Source organism: Natrix helvetica, assembly GCF_964273705.1.
Source record: "Natrix helvetica genome assembly, chromosome: 1".
NCBI classification, from domain to species: Eukaryota; Metazoa; Chordata; class Lepidosauria; order Squamata; family Natricidae; genus Natrix; species Natrix helvetica.
This window is the reverse complement of record NC_138548.1, coordinates 14,945,979-14,959,202: the sequence shown is the minus strand read 5'-3', so window position 1 is coordinate 14,959,202 and position 13,224 is coordinate 14,945,979. Positions and strand designations below refer to the sequence as shown.

The 13,224-nt window shown below is 45.4% G+C and overlaps 1 protein-coding gene across 1 annotated transcript in view; it reads left to right on the top strand.

The window, feature by feature from the left end:
• The window catches only part of WDR18 (WD repeat domain 18), an 80,210-nt gene that overhangs the window by 59,227 nt on the left and 7,759 nt on the right, over positions 1-13,224 (top strand). Inside the window, exon 8 of the mRNA XM_081935853.1 lies at positions 1,889-2,055. Within this exon, the coding sequence (XP_081791979.1) occupies positions 1,889-2,055 (167 nt within the window). The remainder of the gene's footprint in view (positions 1-1,888; positions 2,056-13,224) is intronic.

Here is a 13,224-nt window from a genome sequence, read left to right as displayed (position 1 = left end):
AATAATAGTAATAAAAGCACAGTACTAAATAGCAGGACAATCTTACAGGGCATTTTCAGACATTCATAAAACTTTCCTTCCGAAAGGCCGAGCAGGTAAGGAGAATTTTAGGCGAATAAGCATACCTGTGTGTGGCCTCGAGGTCCTATTTCCAATAATCACAAGGCTCTGTTTTCTGGACCTTCCAGAGCTTTTGTCATTTTCTGTCTGACAGCTCAAGCTGTCTGCTAACAGCTTCACTCTTGTGCCTTGACTGAATATTGAACTGAATCCTGTGGGCCCTAAACACGAATAGGCAGGCGACTCTCTGAGTATTGACATCCAAGTCTGTGGATGTCTGTAGTAGAATTTTGCTCCGAGACAGTGAAACACTGAAAAACACCTACTCTGCATGCAGGAAGACCTACATTAAAAGAGTTGGGGAAAAATCCTTGGGAAGGATTCTTTTTTTGAGCTGAAAGAAAGGTAAAAATCTCAGAATCAAGCTTGATTCCTCTTGATTATATGGGCACAGGCATGCTATTTTCTTGGCAGCTGTCCAAAATTGTTTGCCACTGACTTCTTTTTAGTTGTTTATTTAGTGTTTTCTTTTTTTTTTAATTTTTAATTTTAAACACATATGCACATAAACAAAACAGAACGTAGATTCAAACAAAGGAATCAAAAGTTCCATCATACAGCAGTTCCATATTGGTATGTATGTTACTGTGAAAGACAGAAATTGGTGAATGTCGACTTTCACCGGTGAATGTCAACACATACCAAATACGTAGGGTAAGGGTTAGGGTTAGGGTTAGGGTTAGGTATTTAGTGTAAGTCATAAATAAGGGTATTTAGCAAATATTTCGGACATATTTCGGACATACACCAAGCGACTATGTGAATGTCGACATTCACCGGTGAATGTCGACCTTCACCAGATTTCTGTCTTTCACTGTAACATGTATATACAATTGATCGTTCGCCTCCTATCTTACATTTGTGGTCCCCTGATTCTATACTTATTTATATATACTATTCCATATTTATTTATACTTAACTGTTTATATCAGAATATCATATTACCTATATTGTACTTTGTGTTCTAACTTTTAACTACTGCCTTAATTTATCTTAACTGTATCTTATCCCTCTCTCCTAATACTTCTATTACATCACTGTTTCAGGTTTCCTTATTTCTGTCCTCCAGCCATTTGTACCTTTTGTTCCAAGTTAGGTAATATTTTGATTCCTCCTCTCCTTGTATTTCTTTCGTCAGTTTGTCCATCTCCGCACATTGTAAAGTCACCTCATCTTCCTTTGGTATTAGGTTGTTTTTCCAATTTTGGGCATACGTTATTCTAGCCGCAGTTATAATAGGCAGGATTAGGTATTTTTTCAATTTGCACATCCACCTAAGATTTCTGGAGTTTCCTGTAAGTTTCCCAATCGGTATTTTAGGTTTGAGCCCAAATAAATTTGGCTTTAGGTTACCCAGAGGTATTTTAACCTCTTTTATAAGCCTTAATTGCTTAATAGCAGCTACGTCTATCTTTTTTTTTTTGGGGGGGGGGGGGGGAGATCAGGCAAGATCACTAGATTAGCGAAGGAAATTAATCCTTCCCTGTAAATGGCTCCTTTTGTAAGAGATGCTTACGAGTCCAGTTGCATGCTATGGTTTGTTTGGAGCGCAAGAATTTAAGTACCGCACTGGAAGGATATCGAGTTGTGTTAATCAGTTCTTTCCTAAAGGGCAGCCATGTGTGCCGTCTGCAGCAGAAACAACAGTCTCTTGGGCTGTCTCAGGCTAACCATTTATTATCGCACAAGGTTTTATGTCCCACAAAAGCTGCTGTTCTTACTAGCTGCATATGCCTGCTACATGTAACCATTCCTTCTGCTCCGGTAGGTCCGATCACAAATGCATTCATCACCCTGGCACCTGCCAACATGCTGAATCCAGACAGCAAGCCTCGCGTCCCACTGCCAAAATTCAGCCGGCATCTTCACAGCACAGAGAGCATGGAAAACTCTGCCAGTGAGGGGCTGACCCTGTGTCTGGGGCTGCACCAGAAGGTAAGGGAACGAAGCAGAAGGAATTGGCGAGAGACGAATTGGCCAGCCATATGTGTGTGGGGGTGAGACATTCATCCTTTCAGCCAAAGCGGGAGCAGCCTCAGCAGATGGCTAGTCCCTGGTGATGCGATGCAGATCTGAAACAGGCCTAGCTAAATGTTCTGGTGTCGTTCTTCCTCTGGGGACAAGGGAAGGGCTGTGAGCATCGTTGTGAGTTATATCCTCTTGACGGGCACTAAAGCAGTAATCAGCTGAAACTTCCCCACCGCCACACCTGCGTTTCTTGGGATTTGAAATGAACCTCTTGCTCCCTGCGCTGGGAAGGATCATAAATGTTCGGAATTGAATTTGGCAGGCACGCACTTGATCACAGGTGTGTGTTTTAGGATGAGCTGTAAATGGAAATCAGGTGGCACCGAGGAGGAAACCGTTTAATCCAGAGCCTGTGATAAATAAGTGGCGCTTCCTCACTCTCAGCAAACAGGGTGTCCGCAAGGAGCAAATAATTGTCTCCGTGCTGGGCTTACAGGGGAATTCCCTAGAACTTATTTGACCCGCCACGGAGGGTTTCCTGGTGCTGGGCTAGATCAGAAGCAGCAAGACAGTTCTTACATTGCATTATCAAAAGTTATTTTCCCCAATAGAGTCTCCATGTTCAAGGGCAATATTCCCTGGATATGAAATAGTAAGGAGAAAAAAAATGGGGCAACCATCGTCCTTCTTCCACATTTTCCATCCAAGGGATGCTGAAATAGGATCTTTTGGATCTTCCCATAGTACAGCGGTTCTCAACCTGTGGGTCGCGACTCCTTTGAGGTTCGAATGACCTTTTCACAGGGGTCGCCGGGGAGCCTCCCGCAGAGAGGCTGGTGAGAAGTGGCCTGAAGGAAAGGAGCAGCTCGGGTTCCCCGCACGGCGGGAAGAGAGGTGCCAGAAGACTGACGGGTCTGCTGCTCCTCTCGCTGAAGGCGGCCGAGCGCCCAAGATCAGTGTGTGTGTGTGTGTGTGTGTGTGTGTTGGCGGGTGGGGGGAAAAGTAGGAGCCGGAATGGAGGCGAGGGGGAAAAGAGAGACGCACGCAGCACAGTGGACGCTGGGAAAGGAAGGCTCAGGAAGGAGGGGAATGGGGAGCAGCAGCAGCAGCTGCTTTGGGTGCAGGGAGGGAAGAGCTCCAGTTCTCCTGCGCTGCATAGGGCTTTCCTTGCACAGGGCTCTGAAACTCTTCCCTCTCTGCATCCAGAGATGGCTGTTCTGGATCTTTCCTGAGCCAATACGAAGGGGACGCGGCTGGCGCTGACCTGAGTCTGGCGCTAAGGAGTCTCCTGTGCAGCGTGGCTCTCCTGCGCAGCGCAGCCAGCTACTCACTTCTCAGTGGCGGCAGCGGAAGCAGTCGCTGTCCCTGCCGCCATGATCCCAGCCCAGGAGGGTATTTTGCTTGCACGCGCAAGAAAGAGATGAAAGAGAAAAGGGGAGAAAGAGAGAGAGAGAGAGAGAGAGAAATGAAAGAGAGCTGAAGGGAGAGAATGAGAGAGGGAAAAGAGAGGGAAACAAATCAGGGGGAAAGAACGGAAGAGAAAAGAAAAAGAAAGAAAGAATAAAGAAAGAAAAGAAAGAAAGAAAGAAAGAAAGAAAGAAAGAAAGAAAGAAAGAAAGAAAGAAAGAAAGAAAGAAACAGACCTATGACGAAAGCAATGGCAAGCTAGATCTCTTGCCAAGAAAACTGCAATTTGCCAGAAGGCACAAATTGGAAGCAAGTCTGATTTTTTAAAAGAAAATAACAGAGATGGCAAAAAATGCATCTGAAAATAAGATTATTTATAATTTTGGATAACATATTATATTGTCAAACTCAAAAGAAATCAATATATATATATATATCCTATTGCTGTTAGTACAATCTTGCCAGCTTCTATCAACCTAAGAGTTCACTATGAAAATATTACAGAGAAGCATTTCCTACAATTAATAACTTTATTTTGGATTTGCTATCGTATTCAATGAGAAAGAAAGAAAAGGAAAGAGGGAAAGGGAAGGAAAGAAAGGAAGGAAGGAAGAAGAGAAAGGGAGAGGAAAAATAGAGAAAAACAGAAATGAGAGGGAGGGGGGAGAAGAGAGACAGACCCTATTCCCACAGAAAACACTGAGCCATGAAACCTGGATAGGCATGTCTGGGGGGGGGGGGTGTCATGTGACTGGGTGGGAGTGATGTTGAGTTGGCCACACCCACCCAGGTTTTGTGGCCCTCAGTGTTTTCTGTGGGAAACAGATCCAAATGGCTCTTTGAGTGTTTAAGATTGCCGACCCCTGTGCTGCCCCATGCTTCAAGACAAAATTTCATTTCTTTGTAATTAGAAATAAGTATTTCACAATATATAACTACATATCGTTTTTGTGATGAATCACTATGCTTTAATTATGTTCAATTTAGAACAATAAAAATACATCCTGCCTATCAGATATTTACATTACGGTTCATAACAGTAGCAAAATTACAGTTACGTAGTAGCAACGAAAATAATTTTATGGTTGTGGGGGGGTCACCACAACATGAGGAACTGTATTAAAGGGTCGCGGCATTAGGAAGGTTGAGACCCACTGCCACAGTAGGAAGGAAGAGATCAAGAAGAAATCGGGATTCTTCCATTCTTTATTCCAAGCCACTGGAAAGCATCGTTTTCCAGCCCTGTTTCTCAGCACTCTCTCTGTTTCTGACAGGAAGAAAAGATGGAGGTGAGGACCAATGTAGTTAGCAAAGAGCAGATACCCCATATTTATATTTAACTCTCACTTAACTGCTCTTCTGGTGGCGTTGCAAGGACTCAAGAGATTTATGGGAGGATGTCAGACGTGCCTCCTTCAAAATTCAAGAAAGGACACCCCCAACTCCCATTGTTTTAGAGAAAAGGTACTTTTACTGAATATGAAGTGAAAGCAACAAAGGTAAAGCAAGATCTGAGGCTAAAGGTGCGAAATTTTACATATCAAAAGTTTACCCAAATCCCTCCCCCCCCCCCCCGAACAACCCCAACTGAATGTCCAATCTCCAGCCCCACCAAGGATGTCATGTAGGGTGCATCTTCAGGGGCTTCATCCATCTGGTATGTAGAGACGGTTGACCTTGACCAGACCTAAACAAGACCATTCAGCATGTGCAGAAGATGGTGAGAACAGAACTCCCTCTTCATCCCGAGACATCTCCAGCCCGAGTCCCCTCTCAAATGCCAAAACCCTCACCCTCCCCGTTACTATGGCAGCCAATAGCAAGCAAGCGATATAGAGGGTGACAGAGGGATTTTCAAATTTGTAAAAGCCCCAGAGCCTGTTAGTTAAAACAAAACAAAAATCTCCCTGATCAAAAGACTAAAGTACAAGGGATAGAAAATTGTGTATATTTGTTTTGTCGTTCTGTATCAACAAACGCTCCAGGCAGAGCGCAGCAAATCTGCATTCACCAATACAGAAAAATCAGAACAGTGGCGGAGCTTCAGGTTTGCTTCTCCAGAATTTGAAGCGATAGCATCGACAGCCCATGGCTATGCGCGAAAGCAGGGTCTCTAATGTTAAACAACAAAGTCGACATTATCTTGATCTTGAAATCAATGCTACGGTCTTTTTGAAGAGCAGCCTTTGGAAAAGAAGACGAGGTGGAACGGAACAAAGTACACTGTTAGCACTAAAAAGCAAAGCACAATAAGTACATATTATCTCTGATTAGGACATCAAGAGGATCTAAAAAAGCAGCCTCAACAATTCTGTAGTGGCCACTTCTCTAAACTCTCCCCCCCCCCTCCTTTCTCTCATTTTCGCATCAGTCTTTAAAGAGGATGAATCCACAGAGGAAAACTCTCTCTGCCCCTGTTTTTGTAGCTTCAGAATCTAAAGATAGAAGAGATAGCTGACCAGCAAGTGCCTGGTTGCTGGGGCTCATGCCAGTGGTGAGTTCCGGATCCTCCATATGAACGCCTGCGCGCATGCGCCTTACCATCCAGCAACGCCTTCGCAAGCCTCCGTGACACTGCAGCTGCTCGGCGGAGTGTCGCGCAGGCGCTGTATGCGGCATGCACGGAAGTGCCAAAGGGTTTAAAGACATTTAAGGAGTGCGGGCGGGTGGGTGGGCCCTCCGGAGCACTGTACCAGCACAGTACCTGGTGCTCCAGCCAGGCTCCAATATGCCCAAACCGGGACGTACCGCCTGCAACCCACCACTGGCTCATGCCCTCCTTGAGGACTTCATAGAAGCCTCCAGCTGGCTGCTGTGAGACTCCTAATGCCACTTTATATGAGTTTGTGACATCCTATAATATCTCCTTTGTCAAAGTGCACACAGTGTGACTACCTTTAGGAGACAACCCAGGGGCAATATACAGGACACAGAGGTTTGTCTTACAAACAGTGATTTATATACAAGGCATACAGGATATATATACTGTATACATACATACATACATACATACATACATGTGTTGTACCAGGCACAGCTAGGCAATCAATCAATCTCCAGCTCTAAAAGGAGAACTACTATGGAGATAGAACACCAGTAGGAGAGATACATGAGGAGAGATAACACAAGGAAAGAGAGTGATACGCCCTCTCATGGCCTCCTTTATATAGACAGTTTCTTAAAGTGGCAATAACCCCTGCTGACTCATTTCATCATCTTAAGTTACAGCCTTACATTGGCTGGTCAGCTTTAAATCACCATTAACCTGACATCTTTCCTTGGCACTGCTGCTCTGTGCTGCGGCCTTTGGTGAAATCTGCCCAATAGGAAGCAATGGAATAGATTTCTTCCTCTTGAGCCTGAGGGTGAAAGAGGAAAGAGCCACCACGAAGTGGGGATAGTCCATCCTTCTTTGCCTAGATCTACTCAATGCCACTCCCTGCAAAGGCCTTTTGTCCATCCATCTGCCTTTCTTCCCCTTCAAGGGAATTTTCATCTGATCTCTCTCCTATCTGTCTCTTTCCCCCCCCCCCACCTCCCCCACAGCATGAGATTGACGGAGCTAACTCTCGTGGGTGAGAGTGGAGGACACAAAGACTCTCAAGCCAGTTTGAAGCATTAACTTAAGGACATGCAGTTGTTTGGGCTGGAAATCAAAAAGGTGCCCTCTGTACCTCTCGGTTTGTTCCTGGGGTCTCCTGGTGCCACATAATCCCAGGAAAAAAATAGCACATTTGAATAAAGCAGATGCCCATAGGATGGAACAAGGTTGTGTTACAGTGGGCATTGGCACCTCCATAACTCAAATGTGCATTTTCCTGGGTTCACATACATTGGTTTGTTTGTTTGTTTGTTTATCAAATTTATTGGCAACTCATCTTATCACATGGTGTTCTGGCCCCCCTCCGTCCAATAATGAACGCCGACACAGGCTTAGCTGTTTGCCACTCTTTATTTACAGTAATTATAATCCTGTTGGCTGAAAGCCCAAACACGACTCACAGGCAAGACGTTGGCAGCAACCCAGACTCCCAACAGATACAGACAAGAGCTTCTCCAGATTGTCACGAACGGTTGTGTCCTGCAAAAGAACTCCTCCCAAAGTGTCTTCTTATATGCTCTCTTGGGAGGGGCCAAGCCACAACCACCTGGGCTTGATTATCTCTTATGAGTCTGTCTCCGTAACTGCTGCGTCCGTTTCTCGGCCCTCCGTTGCCTGGCGTCAGGGACCAACTCCCTTTGATCTTCCCCACTGCTCTATGTCTCAGGCGCCTCCTGGTGGCTAACCAACCTCTCTGGTTCCTGCTCTGAGTCTGAACCCTGCCCAGGGTCCTCCACATCTTCCATAACCAACTCATAGGGTTCGTCACTATCTGAGTCCCTCAGCAGCTCCAATGGATCCTGCTGGCCCACAACACATGGCTATAGTGTCTCACATGGCTATAGTGTCTATGGAGATTCTCAGTCATCCTGGTCATGCCTCATCCCCAACAGCCTCATCCCCAACAGCCTATCCTTGTCTTCAACAGTGAAGGGACACTGGGCAGAATGTTGTTCCTGGGGTCTCCGGGGGCTAGGAAAAAAATAGTACATTTGACTAAAGCAGATGCCCATAGGTTTTGGGGCCTTACATATGTGGGTCGTCATAGCAAAGAGACCCCTAATAGAGGTTGAAAAAGGATTTCCCTTCAGTCTTGATCTTAGCTTATAGGAGGGCTTTGGGGAAGAGGGAAAATCCCTTGGCTGCTGTTAGGAATGTAAGCTAACAGTTGGGTTAGCAATATATAAACCATGATGGTAGTACTGTAGCTTTAAGTACTGCTGTAATGTGATTGGTTGCTGTTACCTCAAGCAGCCATAAGAGGGAGCCAGAATGACTGTTAGCTCTCTGTTTGTTAGACGCTGATCGGTGTATTGTGAGGTACTGTGTTTCTTGCTACCGTTAGCCTAAACTGATTATTAGATACTGGACTGTGTTCGAAGGATCATTCCTTAACTGAGAACATTGATAACTGACTGACTGAACTGTGTATGACTTGGACTGTGAATTGAACTCTGAATACCTCTATATTTCCACATAGTAAACTACTATTATTTATACTATTCGGTGTCTCTGTATGCTGGCTGGTGCGTGTTCTTCCATACCACTCTCATTACGCTTCTCTGCACACTCGCTCTCCTAACGGAGATCTTCAGCAATTACCTCAGTGTTTCTCAATCTTGGAAACGTTAAGATGTGTGCATGTGTATTCTGGGAGTTGAAGTCCACCCATCCTAAGGTTGCCAAGGTTAAGGGGAAAAAATGCACTGGCTGAGTTAAGAGCAGATTTCATTATGGCAGGAGGTAGACCAAGTAGGAAGCAGCCAAGTCTTTACCCAAAGGTGCTTTTTTCAAAAGACAACTGGACTTCCTTGGTTTTTTTTTCCCCCTTGAAGACGTTTCGCTTCTCCTCCAAGAAGCTTCCTCAGCTCTGACTGGCTGGTGGGGAATGAAAGGATTGATACTCCTTGCAGACAACTGGTCAGTTGCATCCTTTTAGAGAGAGTCGCTGAGGCCACTTGGAGGTTTATCTGTGTCCTCGGGGTCACCCGAGTGGTGCAAATAGGTGTGGAGTCTTCTTGGCTGCAGGATGTTTTCTCCCCTGTTGCCTTTTGGGAAGAAACACCTTTGGGACAACCGTGAGCTGGGTGATTGAGAATCTCCACAGACAATCGAGTCTTTCGCACATCATTCAGGTCCCAGGGGGCATCTGCGTGGCTCTTTCGGGGCCCATCAACCATCTCCAGAGCAGACTTAGATGCCAGTCATGGCAATCCAGTGGCCTTCCAACCTGGAGAAGTTTAGGATGGCCCTTTATATAACTGGTGGTCCGTGAGAAAATGTGAGTGGCCCGCAGAGAAATCTTGGCATTTTTGCATTTTTTATATTGCACTAAATCAGGGATCCTCAAACTACGGTCCCTGGGTCGAATATGGCCTGCCAAAGCAATTACTTCCATTCGCTGACGGGATGGGGTCCTTCAGGCACTTAGCTTGGCTTCCTGTTTAGTAGCTCCAGCACTTCCCTCCCTCCCTGGGAGTCCAGGCGCTTCAGTGAGCAGTGCGCAAAACTTCGGGCGGGCTCCTCGAAAGGCAGAGTTTTCAGGGGGGCGATCTAGAGCCCGGGCTGGCTACAAGAGAAACATTCATTCTTGGCCATATTTGACATTCCTAGTTGCAATGGACAGCAAACTTAGGGTTGACCCCGGGCGCTTCTCTCCGCTAATAGGCAGCCAAGCTAAATGCCTGAAGGACCCCATCCCGTCACTAATTCATGTTAGTGGTCCATGGGATTTAAAATTATGAATTTAGTGATCCATGGTGTGCGAAAGGTTGGTGACCCCTGCTTTATACCATCTATATGTCCCAAGTCCTGAATGCACGAGAGCTTCTGATTTTTCCAATCGGAGAATCTCAGAGAGAGGCGTGACCTCAAAACCCCCAGATTGCCTGGGGGTCCCAAAGAGGCCATTGTGCCGCCACCCCCCCCCCCATCTGCTCTGTGCTCAAGCCCGATATTAAAAATCTGTTCTTTTCCAAAATGTGAAGACTTCCCCCTCCCCTTTCCAGCCTTCCCTCTGCATTCATAAGTGATAACTCCCAATTTAATAATGCTCCTCACACGCCAGGTCTGATGCCACCGATATGATGTTTTAAGAAAGAAAAAGAGACCGTTTCGGGGGTTGGGGACTGAAAGGTAGCGTGCATAGAGCATTTTATAGAAGAAAGTACGTTCCTTGCAGCCAAGGACAGCAGCAGCCGGTGTATTTTCAATATCGAGAGACATAGGACTGACAGAAATCACTGGGCAATCCCCCTCCGGCAGTCCTTGGGTTATCCTTCAGCTACCTTCATCCCCAGCCCACAGAGCTGGGGATGATGGGAACTGAATCCAGCCCATTGTTTCAGGAGAGAACCAGGAAGACAAAAGGCTGGCTTAAACGAGAGGATTATATATTGAATTACTGCAGCCTATAAATAAGTTTATGAATAAATGTATGTATTATTATGATTTATTTATGGTGCAATTATGCATGGTGCGGGAAGAGGTAGGTAGGGTTCTCTGTGGGTTTTCTTATTTCCCTCCCCCTCTCTCGTACAGCTAGAATTGGAGGGAAGGGGGAGATCGTAAAATCAAATCCATGGATTGTAGGTTAGGGAAGAGACGAAAGAGCCCTTTGTCGTTGGACAAACGGCAATTAATTTGTGAGGCTCGTTGCCTTGAGACGCTAGGTAGACATCTTTGAAAGAGAATTAGCGTGTCCCCTGGGAGGTGGCGAAGTCGGCTAGGCAGTCTCTGTTGTGAGGGCAAGGGAGAATTGTGACAAACAGGCTGAAGGTTCAGCCTGCAGAGTCAGGGAGGCAGCTAAACTCTCGGGATACTGGAGCCTCTAAAACTAAATGGATGAGCTGCCTCCCCTCCCAGGAAAAAGGAGAAGACCCCTACCCAGATGTAGATGAACAAGCAACATTCATACTAATTTCTATCACGTAAACAGGTATTTAAAGGCCAGCGTTCTGACTGATGAGCGCAAGTCAAAAGCGCACTGACGCTGTCTCCTCAAGTGGTGATGAAATGTTTGCAACCAAATTGCCAAGCTCGGAGCTCAAACCGACAACCTAAAAACCCCTTTTCACTACAAGCGATTAAGACTTGTGAACTTCAACTCCCAGAATTCCCCAGCCAGGCATCCTGGCTGGGGAATTCTGGGAGTTAAAAGTTGCCATGGTTGGATATCCCTGGCCTAACTCCTATAACAATGGTGTGAAGATGAAGCTCATAGATGACTCAAATCTCTTTCAAGGCTAGGCTGATGAATTACATCACATACAGTTGTGCAGCAGCTGCCAAAAAAGCCAACACAGTTCTAGGTTGCATCAACAGAGGGATAGACTCAAGATCACATGAAGTATTAATACCACTTTATAATGCCTTGGTAAGGCCACACTTGGAATACGGCATTCAGTTCTGGTCGCCACGATGTAGAAAAGATGTGGAGACTCTAGAAAGAGTGCAGAGAAGAGCAACAAAGAGGATTAGGGGACTGGAGAGTAAAACATATGAAGAACGGTTGCAGGAACTGGGTATGCTTAGCTTAAGAGAAAGAAGGACTAGGGGAGACATGATAGCATTGTTCCAATAGCTCAGAGGTTGCCACAAAGAAGAGGGAGTCAAACTATTCTCCAAAGCACCTGAGGATAGAACAAGAAGCAATGGGTGGAAACTAATCAAGGAGAGAAGCAATTTAGAACTAAGATGAAATTTCCTGACAGTTAAAACAATTAATCCGTGGAACAACTTTCCTCCAGAAGTTGTGAATGCTCCAACACTGGAAGTTTTTAAGATGTTGGATAACCATTTGTCTGAAGTGGTGTAGGGTTTCCTCCTAAACTTCCTGCTTTCTAGTTGGACTAGAAGATCTCCAAGGTCCCTTCCTACTCTGCTATTCTATTCTAGTTACCAACCGACCACATTTATTAACGAACCAAGTAGGGAGGACTCAGAAATGGTCCATTGCTTTTAAAAAATAAATAAATAAATCATAGCCAGCTAAATGGAACAAGAATTATATGTAATCTTTGACAACACCTTACCAGACAAACTTGCAAGGGCCTTCCACAGCATTTGCCGGACAAGCAAAGATGCATTTGTCACCAGCCAAAGGGAAGTGATTCAAGGGGTACAAAAGCATTTTAAAAAAGGAAATATAGGTATTTTAAAATTGCACGTCCAACTCAAAAGTTTCTTGGGCACAACTTAATTAATTTATGAATGTTGCTATTATTGTGCAGTACTTTTTGTACCTCAGCATAAGGCTGAGTCATGAGGGGTGTCGCCTGAGGTATGCATTGAGGTGTGTAATGTGGGTCCGGGAGGGGAATGTGTCACTTTATGGCTTCATCATAAATCTCTCTCAGCAAGAGGCAAGGAGGGGCTAGATAAGGGTGGGTTTCTTGCCCACTGGGATCAATACAGGTAGTCCTCGACTTATGACTACCACTGGGACCAGAAATTCTGTTGTTAAGTGAGTCAGGCCTGCTTTTACAACCTTTTTGCCACAGTCGTTGAGTGAATCAGGCAGTCGTTAAGTGAATCCTGCTTCCTTCATTGACTTTGCTCGGGGGAAGCCAGCTGGGAGGATCGCAAATGGTGATCCCGTGATCCCTGGATGCTGCCATCATTGTAAATACATGCCAGTGGCCAAGCACCTGGATTTTGATCATGTGACCGTGGGTTGCTGCGATGGTCATAAGTGCGAGGACTGATCTTAAACCACTTTTTTTTCCAGCGCCAGTGTAATTTATTGGGAAACAAATGACTAACTATGGCTGTCCGTAAATTCCCAACCATGTATCAATCGAACCCTTCTTCAAGGCAATCCTGAGATTGATTCATCTGGCACGGGGATCAATGAGGATAGAGCTGGAAGGAACCTTTGAGGCCTTCTAGTCCAGCCCCCTGCTCAAGCAGGAGACCCTATACCATTTCAGACAAGTGGCCGTCCAGTCTCTTCTTAAAAGCCTCCAGTGAAGAAGCACCCACAACTTCTGAAGTCAAGCTGTTCCACTGGTTAATTGTCCTAAACTGTTAAGTTTCTCCTTAGTTCCAGCTTGCTTCTCTCCTTGACAGTTAGACAGTTAGAACAATTAATCAGTGGAACAGAAGTTGCCTCCAGAAGTTGTGAATGC